The sequence below is a fragment of the Panthera onca genome, chromosome B2, assembly GCF_046562875.1.
Source record: "Panthera onca isolate mPanOnc1 chromosome B2, mPanOnc1 haplotype 2, whole genome shotgun sequence".
Lineage (NCBI taxonomy): Eukaryota > Metazoa > Chordata > Mammalia > Carnivora > Felidae > Panthera > Panthera onca.
In genome coordinates this window covers 8,874,399-8,891,351 of record NC_138343.1, presented here as the reverse complement: position 1 = coordinate 8,891,351, position 16,953 = coordinate 8,874,399, and the positions used below count along the sequence as shown (strand labels likewise).

General features: G+C 45.8%; 1 protein-coding gene across 2 annotated transcripts in view; it reads left to right on the top strand.

Annotated features, from left to right (window-relative positions):
* E2F3 (E2F transcription factor 3) overlaps positions 1 to 16,580 on the top strand; it is a 76,934-nt gene extending 60,354 nt beyond the window's left edge. Inside the window, exons 2-7 of one of the 2 annotated variants that reach the window (XM_060614691.3) lie at positions 3,501 to 3,612; positions 5,174 to 5,375; positions 6,923 to 7,081; positions 10,077 to 10,191; positions 12,118 to 12,253; positions 13,533 to 16,580. In XM_060614691.3, the coding sequence (XP_060470674.1) occupies positions 3,501 to 3,612; positions 5,174 to 5,375; positions 6,923 to 7,081; positions 10,077 to 10,191; positions 12,118 to 12,253; positions 13,533 to 13,795 (987 nt within the window). In that variant the 3' untranslated portion in view covers positions 13,796 to 16,580. Of the gene's footprint in view, positions 1 to 3,500; positions 3,613 to 5,155; positions 5,376 to 6,922; positions 7,082 to 10,076; positions 10,192 to 12,117; positions 12,254 to 13,532 lie in introns of both variants that reach the window. The other variant, XM_060614690.3, reaches the window with a different exon arrangement.
* The last annotated feature ends 373 nt before the right edge of the window (positions 16,581 to 16,953 follow it).

Sequence of the window (16,953 nt, the reverse complement as noted above, 5' to 3'; positions counted from 1 at the left end):
GCCCATCCAGCCTTTATTCCTACTTGGGACCAGATGGCTGGGCCTTCCGCTGAGCACCAGATAGATGAGTTGCTTTACTGATAGGGGCCATGTGATATGAAGATCTCTTTATAAACAGAAGAACTCAACAGTTCAGGGAGATGGGCACACTCATAAGAAACAAAAATTGAGCTGATGGGAGAGAGAGTTCCATCTGGCCTGGTGTGAGCAGAGACCGCCCGTACTGTTTAAAACCTCCCATGTAGTTGTTTGTTTGTGTGTGTGTTTGTTTTTACCAAGCACGTGCACCTAAATTTGTTAAGGTAATGCTGCTCCATGATGTATCAAATGTTCAGCCAGCTCTTTCCCCAGAGAGATTCCAGTTAGTGTGCCCGTCCTCAGGTCTGCGACCTATAAGTCCTAAGGACTACTGTGTGTTCATCTCAGATCCAGTTCAGCCCCTTCCACTACAGTGCGGAGGAATGCTAACAGGATAGCCTGGCAGAAACGTCCATCTGGAAAAGGAAAATGACGCAGTGATCACCTCTCAAAGCCTGTCACGCCTACTCCGCAGGAATAGCTCGTGTAGCCGATATGACCGCCCCCAATTTCTACCCTCCAGGAGGATTTGCTGGGGCTGCCCTTCTTCCGCAGCTCATTTCTTTTTGGCGTAGATGTATAGGCTTGGTGATCTATCCCCTTAGAAGCTGAGATCTCATAGATCGTGAGGATTCTAGGACTTAAGGATTCTCTGGCAGTAGAAGTGCCCTTAAGATTTAGTAGATTTCCCATCAAGTATTTAGATTGGTTCAACTCTCCAAAGTCACACAACCAGCCTAGTCCTGGTCCTTGAAGTTAGATCTCCGTTTCTTAGCAACAGATCTCTGGGAATTTCCCCAGCCTACAAGCTTACTGCTTTCCATGGGTCTTTGCCTCAAAGCAATTTGGAACAGTAGCCTGGATGGGGGAGGGAAAACTAATATGCCCCCAGGCCCCTGGCCAGTGAGCAATTCTTTATTGCGAGTGTTCAGGAAGAGTTTACAGACTTAGGAGCCCAAGAGTTCTGGGTCTCCCATTTGACTCCCTGCTGGGGACCTTAACATGGAAAGAATACAGCGGTGTACCTCTTGGATGGCTTTCTGTGGAGAGAAAAAGCCTCCATAGCAAAGCTGTTCCCCTCTCTACTTCTAGGTGAGCCTCAAATGAAGCTTGCCTCTATCAGTGGTAACGTCCTGCAGGCCGCAAGAAGTGACCCACTCACCCTGCCGCTCTTCACTGAGGCTTTGATTGGCTAATGCCACTGAGAAGTCTGGGGAAAGACCAGCTGTTGTCCCCAGCATATGACTTGATTCAGAGTTTTGAGTGATGGCCTTAGACCCCATTCTCTCCGTGTCTTCACTCCACCTTCCCCTCTAGAGCCTCTGTTGTCGGGTAGTTTCTGGCCACTGTCAACCTTACTGGGAAGGCACAACCCCTTCTTGCCAGTGGTTCCAGAAAAATTCCTGGGTTGGCCTTTGTTCACCCAGGTTTGGTCATGTGCCATCCGGCCCAGTCACTGTGGGGGAGGGGAGGATGGAACACAAAGATCAGGCAGGCCCAGGTCACCTGTGTGCACAGATGTGCCTGTGCTGGCACAGGGAGGGGGGTGCTCCCCAAAGACAATCAGAGGCTTTTACCTAATGAAGAGAGTGTTTGCTAGGCCAACCAAAACAACAGGCTCACACGAAGATTTGACAGAATATTTGGGAGGGGAAGATGAAGTTAAGAAATTTGCTGAACGTCGTTCCTAGGCCTTGAGAGTGAACTTCAGCCCAGCATTGCCCAACAGAAAGATAACACATGGGGCGCCCAGGTGGCTCAGTCGGTTAAGCGTCCGACTTCCGCTCAGGTCATGATCCCAAGGCTCGTGGGTTCGAGCCCCGCGTCAGGCTCTGAGCTGACAGCTTGGAGCCTAGAAACTGCTTTGGATTCTGTGTCTCCCTCTCTCCCTGCCCCTCCCCTACTTGCGCTCTGTCTCTCTCTCAAAAATAAATAAACATTAAATTTTAAAAAATAGCATTTTAAAATTATTTTTATTTTATTACTTAATTAGTTAAAAACAAACGTTTAATTTAAAAAAGGAAAGCTAATATGTGCCACAAATGCAAGCCACATAGTAAAAATACATATGAAACGAAACAGGTGAAATAATCATTTTAATACTGTCTGATTTAATAATATTTTAGAAAGCCAAAATATCATTTTAGCGTGTAATCTATATAAAAACAGTTGGTGATGGGTTTTGCCCTTTGGGGGGGTGGCACGTTTTCAGAATCCGGTGTGCATTTGACACCTAGAGCACATGTTGATTCAGATGAGCCACACGCGGCTGTGGCCACTGTAGTGACCAGAACGAGATGAACTGATCACTTCCTACAGAGAAGCCGGCGAAGCTCTTACTTCTGTTTCTATGTCCTGAGGAGTTCTATGAACTTGTGTATCTCCTCATTAGGAGGATCTGCCCCAGAAATGAGCCTAGAGACACATGGCCCTGTGGGGTGTCCAACCGGTACCCTTCCTGTCTGAACACCTGTCACACCCAGACGTTGGCACACAGTAATTACTTACTTCAGTGATCTGTCTCCTCTCAGACTCTACGCGCTAGGGAGGCAGGGACTCTTAACCTATCTTGCTTTCACCTGTGTGCCCTAAGCCCAGTGCCCAGTCCGTAGACACTAGGTGGATATTTTTGTAGTGAAATTAGATCAAATTAAAAACTTGAAGACCTCCACGCGTCAGGTGTGATGACAGAATTGGAGACAGTAATACCAGGGACATTTGCAGTATTTGTTATTCTGGTGAATGACCATTTGTAGTCTGTGACTAGTTGTGTTACTGTTCAATCACTCTCGCATTGAATATAAATAGAGAGAGAGAGAGACAGAGTGATTGAACACCTACAGAAACCCAGGCTCTGTGCCAAGCACTAGGTATACAAAGATAAGTGGTCCCTGCCTTAAAGGAAATGAGACACAGAGAAGTAAAATAACCCTTATATGTAATAAGTGGAGGATACAAATAAGCAGAGTGTTTGCGGGAGCACAAGGAAGGGGGTCCTGCCCAGATTAGAGATGAGGTCGGCGGCAAAGTTTTGCAGGGGAAAAGTGAGTTTATGTTCCGCGATGCCTGCTGTCTTAGTGTCTTGCCCCACGCGTGGCAAGTATGTTGGATGAATGAATGGATGAATGAGCGAACGAACGAACGAACGAACAAGGTGGCTCCTGATCCTAATCCTACAGGACCACTGGCTATGTCCTGCATCTGATGGGTAATCCGTTGCAGGTGAAGAGAGTTGACGTGACAGCCCGGCCCCCGGAGCCAGAACCTGGCTGTGGGGCGGGCCAGGGCCCCGAGTGCGGCAGAACAGAAGCCTGAGAGCTGGCAGGTGCCCGCAGCCCTTGGCAGGGACAGGTCACAGACAGCCCCGCTCCTTGTGATTGCCCACGTGCCCAGTGACCAACGCTTGTGCTTTCACATTGCAGGCCAAGCGAAGGCTGGAGCTGGGAGAAAGCGGTCATCAGTACCTCTCCGATGGCTTAAAAACCCCTAAGGGCAAAGGAAGAGCTGCACTTCGAAGTCCAGATAGTCCAAAAAGTAAGGATGCTCTCATCTCATATTCTCCTTGGTGTGGGCTTCCCACCTTTCAAAGCTTGTGGCTGAGAGGATGCCAAGGTGTGAATAATGCTGGCATGTTGTGTCCTTTTTTGTCTCCCTGTTCCTATCCAGAAAATTAAATACAGTGTCTGCAGATGCCCCGCAAAGGGTTTCGAGTCACTTCGGGACCTGAATACTGATTCGGGGGGGGAGGGGGGCCTCTTTGAATGTGTGTGGTTTCACTTTTCCACTCGGAATACAAGTTCTTTGTATTCTATACAAATTTAAATTCTACACCATTCTATAATCAAATTTAGTTTTAACTTTCCTTAACAGACATGACTTTGGAGAGCAGGCTTAACTGGGGGTAGACAAACCGCGCCAGGGTCGGGGATGTCTGCGCCAGCCTGAATCTCTCTAACTCGGCGGAAGGCAGTGTAAGAATTGACCGACACTAATACACTGCAGCTAGTTTTCCTTTCCATCGATTGCTTTTTCTGGGAGAGAGAAAAAAGTAGGTTGAAAACAGCTAAACAGTCCTTTATGTCTTTGGCATTTAACATAGATGCTAAATTAGACTTTGTTCGCTCCTCTGATGGAGTTTATGAATGAGGCAGTCCACAAACGGTGTGTAATGCTCAACGAAAGCCTTGACCTGTGCACCTGTGAGAGAGTAAACACAATATTGAATAAGGACATTGCATTCAAGAGGGATGGGGCGATTCCACTGAAAGGCAGTTTCAGTATTCTTCATCCACTTGAAGCATTATTTGAAAAAGTGGTGAATAAGTCACGCACACACACACACACACACACACACACACACACACACACACACAGAGGAGTCTGCAAAGCCAGTTAAATTGAGTCTGTCTGAGCCCGTCATGAAACGCTAGGGAGACTTTGCAGCCTGGCCCCATCAGGTTAGGCTCCCCATGTGCTGCTCCCCTGAGGCTATCGCGCTTTTTCATTAATTCAACAGATATTGTTGAACACCTACTATGTGTGGGATTCTTCACTAGACCCAGAGAGGAGGGGAAGCCAAAGTAGAAACTCCTGAGAAATTCACACTAAAACGCTTTATAATCAAACAGGAGCTTGTCCTGTCCCTTCCTTTTCTTTTTCTTTTTTTTTTTTTTTATGTTTATTTATTTTTGAGAGAGAGAGAGAGTCAGAGTGTAAAACAGAGAAGGGCAGAGAGAGAGGGAGACACAGAATCCGAAGCAGGCTCCAGGCTCTGAGCTGTCAGCCTGGAGCCCGATGCGGGGCTCAAACTTGTGAACCACGAGATCATGACCTGAGCCCCAGTCGGATGATCAACCGACTGAGCCACCCGGGCGCCCCCTTCCTTTTCTAATAAAGCAATTTCATAGCTTTCTGTAACTTACCAAAACACAACAGCAACAGCTTTGCTTCAACACTAATACTTGGGCTGCAGCGGGAAAGAGGGCCTGCCTACCTGCAAAGAAACCCTTCATTTCTTTACCTCTCCCCCTTCCCTGTCCCCCCACCCCCACCCGCTCGGCTTTTGTTTTTCTTTAAGCTCCAAAATCTCCCTCAGAAAAAACACGGTATGACACCTCCCTTGGTCTGCTCACCAAGAAGTTCATCCAGCTACTGAGCCAGTCCCCTGACGGGGTCTTGGATTTGAACAAGGCAGCGGAGGTACTGAAGGTGCAGAAGAGAAGGATCTATGACATCACCAACGTGCTGGAAGGCATCCACCTCATTAAGAAGAAGTCGAAAAACAACGTGCAGTGGATGTGAGTACGAGCCACGGGCCCCGGTCCCAGGTCTCACGTCCACGCCCACACTCCGTCTCCGCGGTCCCCTTCTCCCTGCCCCTCAAGCAGGTCCTTTGTCAGAAGTTCAGAGCCTCTTTGCACAGAGCCCTTCTCTTTAGATACTTTCAGAGACGAAAAGCCTGGTTAGCCTCAAGCCAGGGGATCCTGGGATTCAGTGGGGGGGGTGGGGGGTGGGGGGGGCCTGCAGATGTCAAGGAAGATGCCGTTCATCTGCTGTGGCGATGCCCACGTGTGTGCTCCCGTGGCAAATCTAAAGGCTGCTCACGCGTGTCATTGGCTCGTCTCTAACAGGCGTTTGGAAGTGAACGACCGCTGTGTGTTAACACATCCGTGTGTATACACCATTGCCACATTATCCTTAGCCGTGGCTCGACCAGCAGGCCACCTCATTTTCTGAGTAAACTGAGGCAAGACTTAGTTGCCTCGGTTCCTTCTGGAAAGCAGGGATGTTAACACTTACCACCCACACGTGTGATTACACGTATGATCATGCCGCTCGTGAATTATTAGACGGGGCGCCTGAAGAGCCTCTATTTTAGAAGAAACTTTGAAAGCGTTGTGGGAAGGAACCAACCTCTTAGAGGGTAGCTTTGGAAAAATACTACCTCAGACACGCTAAGATGAGCGGGTAACTTTTTGTACTTTTTTGGGATTTTGTGACGACTCGGTGACCCATTTTGGCCTGTTGGGTAGTGGCCTTTGTTCTCCCATACAGCACACAGATCCGTTCCCTTAACCTCCTTTTCCTTGTCGGTGGTTGGTATAAGGCCCTCAGAAACTACCTAGGTCTTTTGTACTTTTCGGATGATATTTTGTTGAATTTTGAACCACTGCTCATCTTTTCTTTCAAATTTTTCTCGCTATGTCTCTCCATCCTTCTTCCCCCTCTCTTTCTCTTTCCCCCCAGGAGGCATGTGGCAGGGAGGAGGCCCTCCTTTCGCCCTTTGAATTGGAGGCTTCTGAAGAAACAGGCCTCCTCTGGAGAAAAGAAACCTGAAAATAGCAGTGTTGGATTTTGGGTTGTTGTGTTTTGTTGTTTTTTTTTTTTTTTTCCCCACTTAGTTTCTATGGTGTGAGAGGTGAAGGACGGTGTGGAGAAAAAAAAAATAGGTGTATAAATGCTCTGATTTTAACAATTGGCTAACAAGCAGCGTGACCTGTGTCGAGAGGAGACATTTAGGGCCGCCTCGGTGGCTCAGTCAGTTAAGCGTCCAACTTCAGCTCAGGTCATGATCTCACGGATCATGAGTTTGAACCCTGCGTTGGGCTCTGCACTGACAGCTCAGAGCTGGAGACTGGTTCGGATTCTGTGTCTCCCTGCCTCTGCTCCTCTCTCTCTCTCTCTCTCTCACTCTCTCTTTCTCTCCAAACTAAATAAACATTTTAAAAAATTAAAAAAAAAGAGGAGACATTTACTCAAAAGACCACTTCTCCCTTCCCTCCCTTCCACCCCCACCTCTGGTCCCCCCCCAGCAGCCATGATGAGTCTGTGTTTCGGTTTCCAGGGGCTGCAGTCTGTCTGAGGACGGGGGCATGCTGGCCCAGTGTCAAGGCCTGTCGAAGGAAGTGACCGAGCTCAGCCAGGAGGAGAAGAAATTAGATGAGCTGATCCAAACCTGCACCCTGGACCTCAAACTGCTAACCGAGGATTCAGAGAATCAAAGATATCCTTTGTGTCACCTGTTCCTTGGGGGTTAGCGCCTTCTAGATTACATCGAGAGTTGACAGGCTGACTGTTAGGCACAGGTAGAATTTTACTCTGGTTTCACCCAAGTCCGTGTGTGTGTGTGTGTGTGTGTGTGTGTGTGTGTGTGTAAATCCACTATCTTGGTTTTAGAACTCAGTATTTATGGAAAGATAGTCACTGGACAGTATCTTCTCCTATCTATTTTGATAGCTGGGTGGTGACTGGTTTGGGGGTTTTTTTTTTGTTTTTTTAAGCATGTTATTTATGTGTGGTTGGGACATATGGACACACTCATAGCGTAAGGCAGCACTATTATAAGACACATAAGGTGTCGGTGTTAATATTAATGACAACACCCAGCAGATTCATCTTTGGCTCCCCAGATTTCTGGTGGGCGTTAGCTGTCACTGTTGGGGTTCTCACATTCTATTTTCTTTTCATCAGATATTGGAGTTATCGGAATTTGTTGAATCTGGGCTACAGCTGAAGGAATAAAGAGAGTAGAGAAAAAGCACACTATAACTTCTCCCATGCGTTAATGCTGATTCATAGCACCAAGATTTCAGAAGCACCCCCCCTCCCCCCGCCCCACACCGCCCCCACCCCCACCCCCGGCCCCAAGGCCTGCGACATCTCAATTTATCCATTCATCTACAGACATTAGTCTCTGGAAGTAAAATTTTTTAAAGCCAGTTCTTGTCAACTGGCTGACAATCTGTTGGCCATCATGGGAAAACTTACTGTTCATCATCCCCCCTTCCAGCAAGAAGGGAGCAAGATTACTTCATTATGTTGACAAGAAGATCTTGCAATATTCTCAGTTTCTAGAAGAAGACAAAGCCAATGTTTTAAGACACCCCATCCCTAATCTGCGTTCCCCACTTGTGATCATTCCACATTACCCTTTATGGCTGATAAGCTTCCCCTTGGAGGGTGTGGGGACATACATTTTCCAATTCGGGCAGTATTTTGCTACTGTGATCGTTCGCTTTCTGTTGACCAAAAGATTCCTCTTGTCAGCTGATGATTAGTGACATGGAGAAGAGGTGTGATGATTTGAACCCCCGGTGGTGGCCAGAGTGGGTTTATCAGGAAAGAACGCAGAATAACTCTAGTGGGGCTGCTTCCTTCATTGTTTAGTCGGGACCCCCGTGGAGGAAGAGACGGGGTGGTTGTCCGTGATTGACAGCCCTCTGCAATGTGTAGCTTACGGCATGGTCCCCTACATTAGCTTTCTCTGGGGCCATTGTTCCGGAAACTGAAAGCTTCCTTGCGGGGAGCTGCTAACCCAAAAAAGCAAATTCAGGAGGGAGCCACAGCGGAAGTACTTTTAAATTTGTAAGATTAGAAAATGTGTTTGCACAATTTATTTCAATTCGCCACTCAGTTCCGAATGTGGTACAGCTTGTTCACAAACGTGTTGAAACTTTCCTTCCTGCAGCATGTTGAGTAATTGTAGATGAGTTTTTAATAAGTTCTTGTCGCACAGCTTTTTTTGACAGTGGGCTGTGGAATAGGTACCTGGCTGTCAGTTCCCCCAGCGTTCTCGGTAAAAATTCACAACAGTCAGTTTGCTTCCTTGATGAAATAAATGGGGACCTAAGACCTGGACTCCCACGTGAGCTTGTCCCATCAAGCTCAGCACCGAATTAGCCGTTGTCTGAACCGTTCAGACTTAAAGAAGATAGTCTATGAAGATGCCCCTGAAAGTATATACAGATATGAAGTGAATGTGCTTTACTCTGCACAGCACGTTCCTTAGCTTCCTTCAATTTCTAATAAAAGTCCACTGTTCTAAGAGACATTTCCTCCTGGCTCTCTCAACCCTATTTCTGTATTAAACATGTCAGATCATTGACTCTATGTGCTGTATTACATTACCTGCAGAAAGGCCTTCATTGAGTTGTGATTTGCTGTTTTATCCTAGGCATTTTTTGTGGGCTAACATAAAAAATGCAACAGGCTAGAAGACATTGTACATTAATTATGTCACTCCGTGTGCCTCGTAGAAGAGAGCTACGTGAGTTCTTTTACTGCCGAGTAAGAACGTGTCTCTCTAGGCAAGCTTGCGTGAATACTTTTATCATGTAGTAAGTACCATATTCTTTCATGATATCTTCTCAGGTTTGCCTGCCAGGGCACTCAAAAGAATTGTTCAGTGAGTAGAAGTCATTAGCAAAGGTACTGAAATACTGTTTGCTCTGTCTTCTAACGGCAGTGTTTCTCAAGTTTGTTCAGTGGCAGAGCCTTGGGAAGCTGCTTTTCTCCTCCTTGTGAACACTGAAATATTGACAGTTAATAATATCCTACAAAGGATGATTTTTGTAACAGAGAAATAATGACAGTCTTATCAGTGGGCAGTGTATAATCACCCACAGCCCGGGTGCCCTTAAGAATACAGGCTGTCTGCCTGAGCAGTCTTCTGAATTCTTCCACCAAAAGATCTGTTTGCTACTCACTCATTCATTTGGGTGGCTGCTGACATTTGCTAATAGTCAAGCAGCAGATAGAAGTTACTGGAGTTTCAGAAAATATATGGGTATTAGAACTTACTTTTTTTTTCCCCCCTGTAAATTGGGAACTGCCATCACTCAGTTTGAGTGACAGAACACTTTTCACTGAAGTGTATAGAATGTCTGTGCTCCAGAGGAACCTGGCTAGGAAATCCCTGAACAAATTGGGTTTTGGTTTTCTTTGGATAGTTTAACTATTCCGTTTCTGTGTTTGATATTTTAAGTAGCCATGGGCTTTTTAGAAATGGGCAGGAAAAAGCTGTGTATTTGTCTTGTGTAGAATATCAACCAGAAGATTCACAGGAGATCCCATATATTTAAAGATCTAGACGGAGATGCTGATATATTCTTCCAAGTCATAAAAATACTTTATAAAATTTTTCCTTGCATCTGTTCTTTTGTCTTCTAAATGGTTACATCTGAGGCAATTCACTGGAAGATTTCCTTAACACTCCCTACGTTAGCTTACGTTACATATCAAGATATTCGAAAAATTAGTGGCCTTAAAGACCAAACTGTTATAGTTGTCAAAGCCCCTCCAGAAACAAGACTTGAAGTGCCTGACCCAATAGAGGTAAGGAGATAACATCTTTGTTCATCTGCAGAGATCTTTCTGGAATGCTTGAAGTTAAGGAATCGTGGAGTCATGGACAAAGGGTGTATCCTCTGAAAAACTGGATACTTCTTTCCCATCTATTTTACTTAGCCCGAACTTTAAAAAACATTTCAGGGGCACTTGGGTGGCTAGTCGGTTAAGTGTCTGACTTCGGCTCAGGCCACGATCTCACAGCTCGTGGGTTCAAGCCCCGCGTCGGGCTCTGTGCTGACAGCTCAGAGCCCGGAGACTGCTTTGGATTCTGTGTCTTGTCTGTCTGCCCCTCCTCCACTCATGCTCTGTCTCATTCTGTCTCTCAAAAATAAATAAATGTAAATAAAAAAAAAATAAAAAACATTTCAACAGTTCATTATGCATGGAGTCCCCCAGAAATCAAATTTAACATAGCAGCACTGAACTTGGTGTATGGCTCCCTGTCCCTCTTGTACTTTTTGTTTCTCTATCATCTGGTGGTTCTGACTGATTTGAACCATTGGGGAATTTTATGTTGATTGCCCTGGACCCCCAGGAGTAGAGGCATAAATGCTTTAATGTATCTCCCCAATTAAAAAAAAAAAAAGTAACCCCCCAACATATCTTAGCACATTTTCAGAATTTATCTTTTATAACATGTTTACTTTTAAGAAATCACATAAGGCTGTGGCTGAATTGATAGACTAGAATATTAGAAGAAAGTAGGGAGCATGTTTTTCTGATTGGTTTCAGATAATCTTCACTAACATAGGCCTGGACTGTAACTATAAGATAAAGAAATGTAGCAAAAAGGAAATGCATAGAAAATAAGAGAATGAAATTTGCAAGCTCCCATCTAGGGTACAGTTCTCACCTTAAATGATATTAATAGCTCTGTGACCCAGATGAAGAAGAATTTTAGATATTAGTGTGCCGTATTCTCTTATTAAACTCTGCTCCTATCACGTAAGAATGCTATTCATCCAGTGGTTATTAAAGTTCACATGAAAAAGCCCTGCCAGGGGCGCCTGGGTGGCTCAGTCGGTTAAGAGTCCGACTTCAGCTCAGGTCATGATCTCGCGGTCTGTGAGTTCGAGCCCCGCGTCGGGCTCTGTGCTGACCACTCAGAGCCTGGAGCCTGTTTCAGATTCTGTGTCTCCCTCTCTCTGACCCTGCCCCGTTCATGCTCTGTCTCTCTCTGTCTCAAAAATAAATAAACGTTAAAAAAAAGAAAAAGCCCTGCCATATAGGAAAAACAACATGGAAATACTGTCTATGGAATATTTAAAAGACCTTTTAATAGTTTGCATAGAAGCAATATATTTAAAGAACACAGTTCACCTCCTCTAGGGCAGGGGTCGGCAAACTTTTTCTTTATAAAGGATCAGGCAGTAGGGCGTCCGACTTCAGCTCAGGTCATGATCTCACAGTTCGTGAGTTCGAGCCCCACGTTGGGCTTTGTGCTGACAGCTCAGAGCCTGGAGCCTGTGTACCCCCGCCCCTTCCGCACTCATGCTCTGTCTCTGTTTCTCAAAAGTGAGTAAACGTTAAAAAAAAAAAAAAAAGGTTAAAGGACCAGGCAGTAAATATTTTTGGACTTGTGAGCCATAAGTCTCTGTTGGGACAACTCAACTGCACAACTCTGCCATTATGATAGTATGAGGGAAAAAAAAAAAAAAAGCCAGAGGCAATCCATAAACCGTGGGAATGGGCATGATTCTATGCCAATAAAACTTTATTTACAAAGCCAGTTGATGGGCTGGATTTGGCCTTCGGGCTGCAGTTTGCTGGCCCCTGCTTTTGATCGGAGTGGGCTACCAGTGAAGAAGCAAAATAAAGAATGAAAATTACCCTTACTTTCCATTTTTAGATGATAATTACTGTAGCTTTCATTTTTCATTTTTGGACTTTTCTCACTTCTTCTGTTTATAGAGCCTACAAATACATTTGGCAAGTACCCAAGGGCCCATTGAGGTATATTTGTGTCCAGAAGAGACAGAAACACACAGTCCAATGAAAACAAACAACCAAGACCACAATGGGAATATCCCGAAACCCCCTTCCAAAGGTAAAAATCCAGCTTTTTCATTTGGAAACTATGTTAAAAATGAAGGTCATTGGAAGGATCCTGTGTCAGAACCACACGTCTAGGCAAGAAATGAAAACTTTTGTTATTAAACGTTATTAAGGTAATTTTTTTTTAAGGCATTGGGACTGGTTACAGAATAAAATAATGATCTTGAGCAAATGACTCCTCCACCCTCGGATGGAGTCCCTCAGGCTTTTGCAATCAGCGGAAACCATTTGCTTAGTGTTTTAGAAAACCAACTCAAGTGCGGAGTGAAGCTGTGAGCTGTTGGGGTGAATCATCAGCGACACTGAAAGGCAACAAGTTTGGAGAGAAAAGCCTTTTGTCGACAGAAGTTGTAACTGAATTTCCACCCTCCCTCCCCGACCCCAGTGTGATGGGGACAAGACATGGGAGGAATAACCCCGGGGGGAGTCTAAGTGCTCCCCTCTTTTCAGTTTCAGACTGGGGGACGTGTATTTAATTTTTCTTCCTACCGTTTCCCAGTATAGCAGCAAGAATAGGAGTGATTTACGTGAATAGGTTCTGATCTAATACTGAGCAAAAAACAAAAAACACAGCACCTCAGATGGTAAAACGAAAGACCCCCCCCCCCCCCTTTCAAAGAGGATATGTCTTATTACATGTGTTTTTAGAGGTATCTTTAAAAGGTAGTTGAAAAAAGGCTAAGTTAAAATCAGTGAGCCCTACTAGGAAGCCAGTGTTTCACTATTGATATTTTGTTTTGTTTTTCCTTTAAATAGTGACTAACTGGGGGCACCTGGGTGGCTGAATCCGTTGAGCATCCGATGACTCTTGATTTTGGTTCAGGTCATGGTCCCAGGGTCGTGGGATCAAGCCCTGCATCGGGCTTCAAGCTATGATGCGTGTGGAGTCTGCTTAAGATTCTGTCTCTTTCTGTCTCTCTCCCTCTGCCCCTCTCACCCACTCAAGATCTCTCCCTCTCAATAAATAAATAGTGACTGATAGCAGAACAGAGTGTTGGAACTTGTTAGCCTGTAATCTTTGAAATGGTTTGTAGTCTTGTTTGCTAACAGTGGACGTTTCAAAAGATGAATGAGTTAGACCAGAACAGAGAAAGGCAGCCCGTCGCTGTGAACAGTTAGCACGAGATGGTCTGGACCGCAGTGTCGTTCTGATCAACCTTAGCAGAGGGCGCATGCTCTTATAACAGTGACGTGCATATTCTTCTAAAAAGTCGATTGATTTGCTCCTAATTTATTTTTCTGTTTCCCCCATTTCTTTTTCCCCCTTTCAGACTTGGCTTCAACCAACTCAGGACATAGCGATTGTTCAATTTCTATGGCGAACCTTTCTCCTTTGGCCTCCCCAGCCAACCTCTTACAGCAGACTGAGGACCAAATTCCTTCCAACCTGGAAGGACCATTTGTGAACTTACTGCCCCCCCTGCTCCAAGAAGACTATCTCCTAAGCCTTGGGGAGGAAGAAGGCATCAGCGATCTCTTCGATGCTTACGATTTGGAAAAGCTCCCACTGGTGGAAGATTTTATGTGTAGTTGATTATGCATTGTGTGAACTCCCCTTATAAACCAATATTTTTTTATTATGGAACCAGAACATCTGTCATGCAGTGTTGTCCCTTCCTGCCTTCTTCCTCCGAGATAGTATCATGAAGTAAACTACAAACTTCAGAACAAAGCTGACATTTTAATGAATTTAAAAAAAAAAAATTTTTTTTTTCGTTTATTTGTCTAAACGCACAGTCGCAGGCGCCCTTGGGAAAGCCCTGCTTTGCCCCAGGCTCCAAAATCTCCTGGATGAGTCAGCAAGTGAGAAAATGTGCAATCAGGTGTCTCTCACCCGTATTTTTCTTCCCCCACCCCCTTCCCGGATTGGCTTGCTGTCCCTGATGGATGGGCTGTCGAATGGGGTCTGGCCACCTGGCCCACTCGAAAACAGCTATCTTCCTTAATAGCATTTCAAGCCGTGCCTTCTCCGCAGAATGCATGTCTTTGGGGTCTGCTAATATGGAACGGAACGGCAGGAACTGTAAACTTGAAGTCATGCAAAAAGTATGAAATGGATTTCTTCAGCTCTTCTTAGGAATATTTAAATTACTGTCATAATTCAGTGTAAGCTATGGACCACGTGTCCCGCCAGGAGGTCGAGAGAACCCGCACAGCCTTTCGGATGAAGAACTCTGTTTTCTACTATCTGTTGCAGATACAGAAGAACCATAGCGTTCTGCCACTCGAAGCTGTTGTGGATTTTCCTGACTCCGTTAACCACTCCCAGTCCCCCGCCCCCAACGTATTTGTCAGTTTAGAGTTGATTTGTAGCAAATGCTCACTTAGAAGTCCTTTGTGGATTGTTTTAGGCTTTTAAAAAAAAGTTTTTTTTTAGCCGCCATTGAAGCATTCCTGTGGCACCCATCACCATTTCAATTTAATTGTTTACTTTGAAACGGTTTTTTGCTCATTGGAATGATTTAAGCAGAGGTAGAGAACCTCTACTGATCAGAGCATCTAGACGCGTGGGACTGCAGGTGTAACAGCTTTGGCAAGAAGCACCAACCCCTTCTTGCTTCCCTTCCTGGGAGCGAGGGGGTCCTGGGGCTCGCGGACACCGGTGGCCCATGCGAGAGGAGAACCAGGTCAGATGACAGAGCAAGTCCCAGGGAGCCGCAGGTGTGGATCCCTCCGTCCTCGGGCTTCCCTCCTTCCCCCCACCTCCCCGGGCCCCGAGAGTGGGGCAAGGGCTCTCTTACACTGCACTCAGGGAGACCACTTCTCAGGATGGGGTCAGATGGAGAGGCCTCCGGGGACAAAGACATCCCCGCCGTGTGAGTGGCATTCTGTGGGCATTCACTTAACGCTGGCGAGACCGGGGCACCCCCCCCCCCCACTGCCCAGGGGGGCTGCAGTCGTCCTGGCCAGAGCCCGGTCCCCTTCCTCCACGAAGGAGTAAAGTTGAACCAAGGGAAGCCGGGAGGTGGGAAAAGAAGCGATAGAATGCCGGGGCGCCTCCCACTTTACTCTTCGGGGATGGTGTCCCCCAGTTGCTGGAGGCTTCGTGTCAGCCGCACATCCTCCCAGGTACGTCCAAGAATGGCTTTCCCGTGGGCCCCGGGAGCGAGCCTTCTCCCCCCCCCCTCCCCCCCCCCCCCACCCCGGGGCAGGTGGCCTGGTACCTCAGATCCATTCCTTGGATACTGAAGACTGCAGGAATGAGGGAGTCACATAAGAAACAAACAGAAAACAAAAACCTCAAGATGAAACAAACGGTTAAATTGAAATGCTCTGTGCCTGACGCAGCAGCACTCGATTCCTGTGTTGAACCGAATCGAGAACATCCCTTGGGAAAAACACAAAACAAGACAAAACAAAACAAAACAAAAAACCACGAAAGCCCCCAGCCAGTTTACTCTAGGTAGATTTCCACAATATGCAAAGTGGTGGTGGGGTCAAAACAAATGACACCAGCACTTTAAACTCTTTGTGTGGGTATGCGTGGGTGTATGTTTGGGAAGGCAAACAAAGGTGCAGATTATCCTCGTTTTTTCTTCCTCGGCCTCCGTCCCCAGCCTCCTCCCTCACACACACTGGATTTGGTACAAATAGCGGTGTGGTCCGTGATGAAGCCTTGGGGTGGGGGAGGGAGGGGGAGCTTTGTGTCAAGTGCCTACTGGAAATGCACTGTGGGGTGTTTTCCTGTATGGGAAACCGTTTATGCCAAGCTTTCCCCCATTTCCCATATTTATCTCATCTGGTTAGCTGCCTCTGCTCCCAGCTTTGTCTCATTCTCTTTGCCAGCTGCACAAAGCTGATTTTTTTCCAAAGTCTAAAGACTGAGCTCACCTGGCTAGGTTGCTGTGTGTTCTGTTGACTTTCTCGCGAAGCCTTTGCGTGATGTAATAATGCCGTATTTATTGTTTTTAAAAGAGAAAGGAATACTAATAAGTCTTAAAGAGTTCCTTCACGCGTAAGATTTTTTTTTTTCCCCCAGTTAGTGGGCTTAACTGGTGTACCTTAATTAGATGTCCGTGCTGTGTTCCATTTGCATTAGTCCTTTTCTTTCTGACGTAGTATCTGGCGTACCCAGCGGGTTAGTACTACGGTATTTGTGTTACTTTAAGTACTAAGTCTGCAGGTTTTCTGGTACCATTGAGTTGCTGCTATTAACGCTCACACATGAAATGGCTGAAAGTTACAAGTGTGCAAATTATGACTGCGTGAGCCTTACAAAATAAAGTGTATAAAGGGCAACACATGAGCTGTCAAACAGTGTTAGGTGTGTGTTCATATGTACAGATCTGTGCATAGCGGTCGTTTTATTTAAGTTGATATGTAGTCTACTCACATTTTCATTATCTAGCAATTTTGTACAAAAAAAAATAGCAATTAATTTGTAAACACTGCCAGAGTATTTTCTAGCTGGTTTGTAATTTTTTAAGAGTGTCATATTGCGTTTTCGTTTTTCGTCGTGGTTTCTGTTTCCGTTTTCGTTGTTTTCAGTGTAGATCTGTAAATAAAACTGCAGTATTTAAAGCTTTATCTTTCAGGAAAAAGAGAGTAAGAACTCGAGGAGTGCATGACAGTCTGTGTGTGAGAGGAAGGGTCTGAAGGAAGATGGCTTTGCAGTGGTATGGCAAGTCCGATTGTGGGAATTTCTTTTCCTACGGGGTACGTGATTTTGTCGAAAGGAAGTATCTCTCCCAC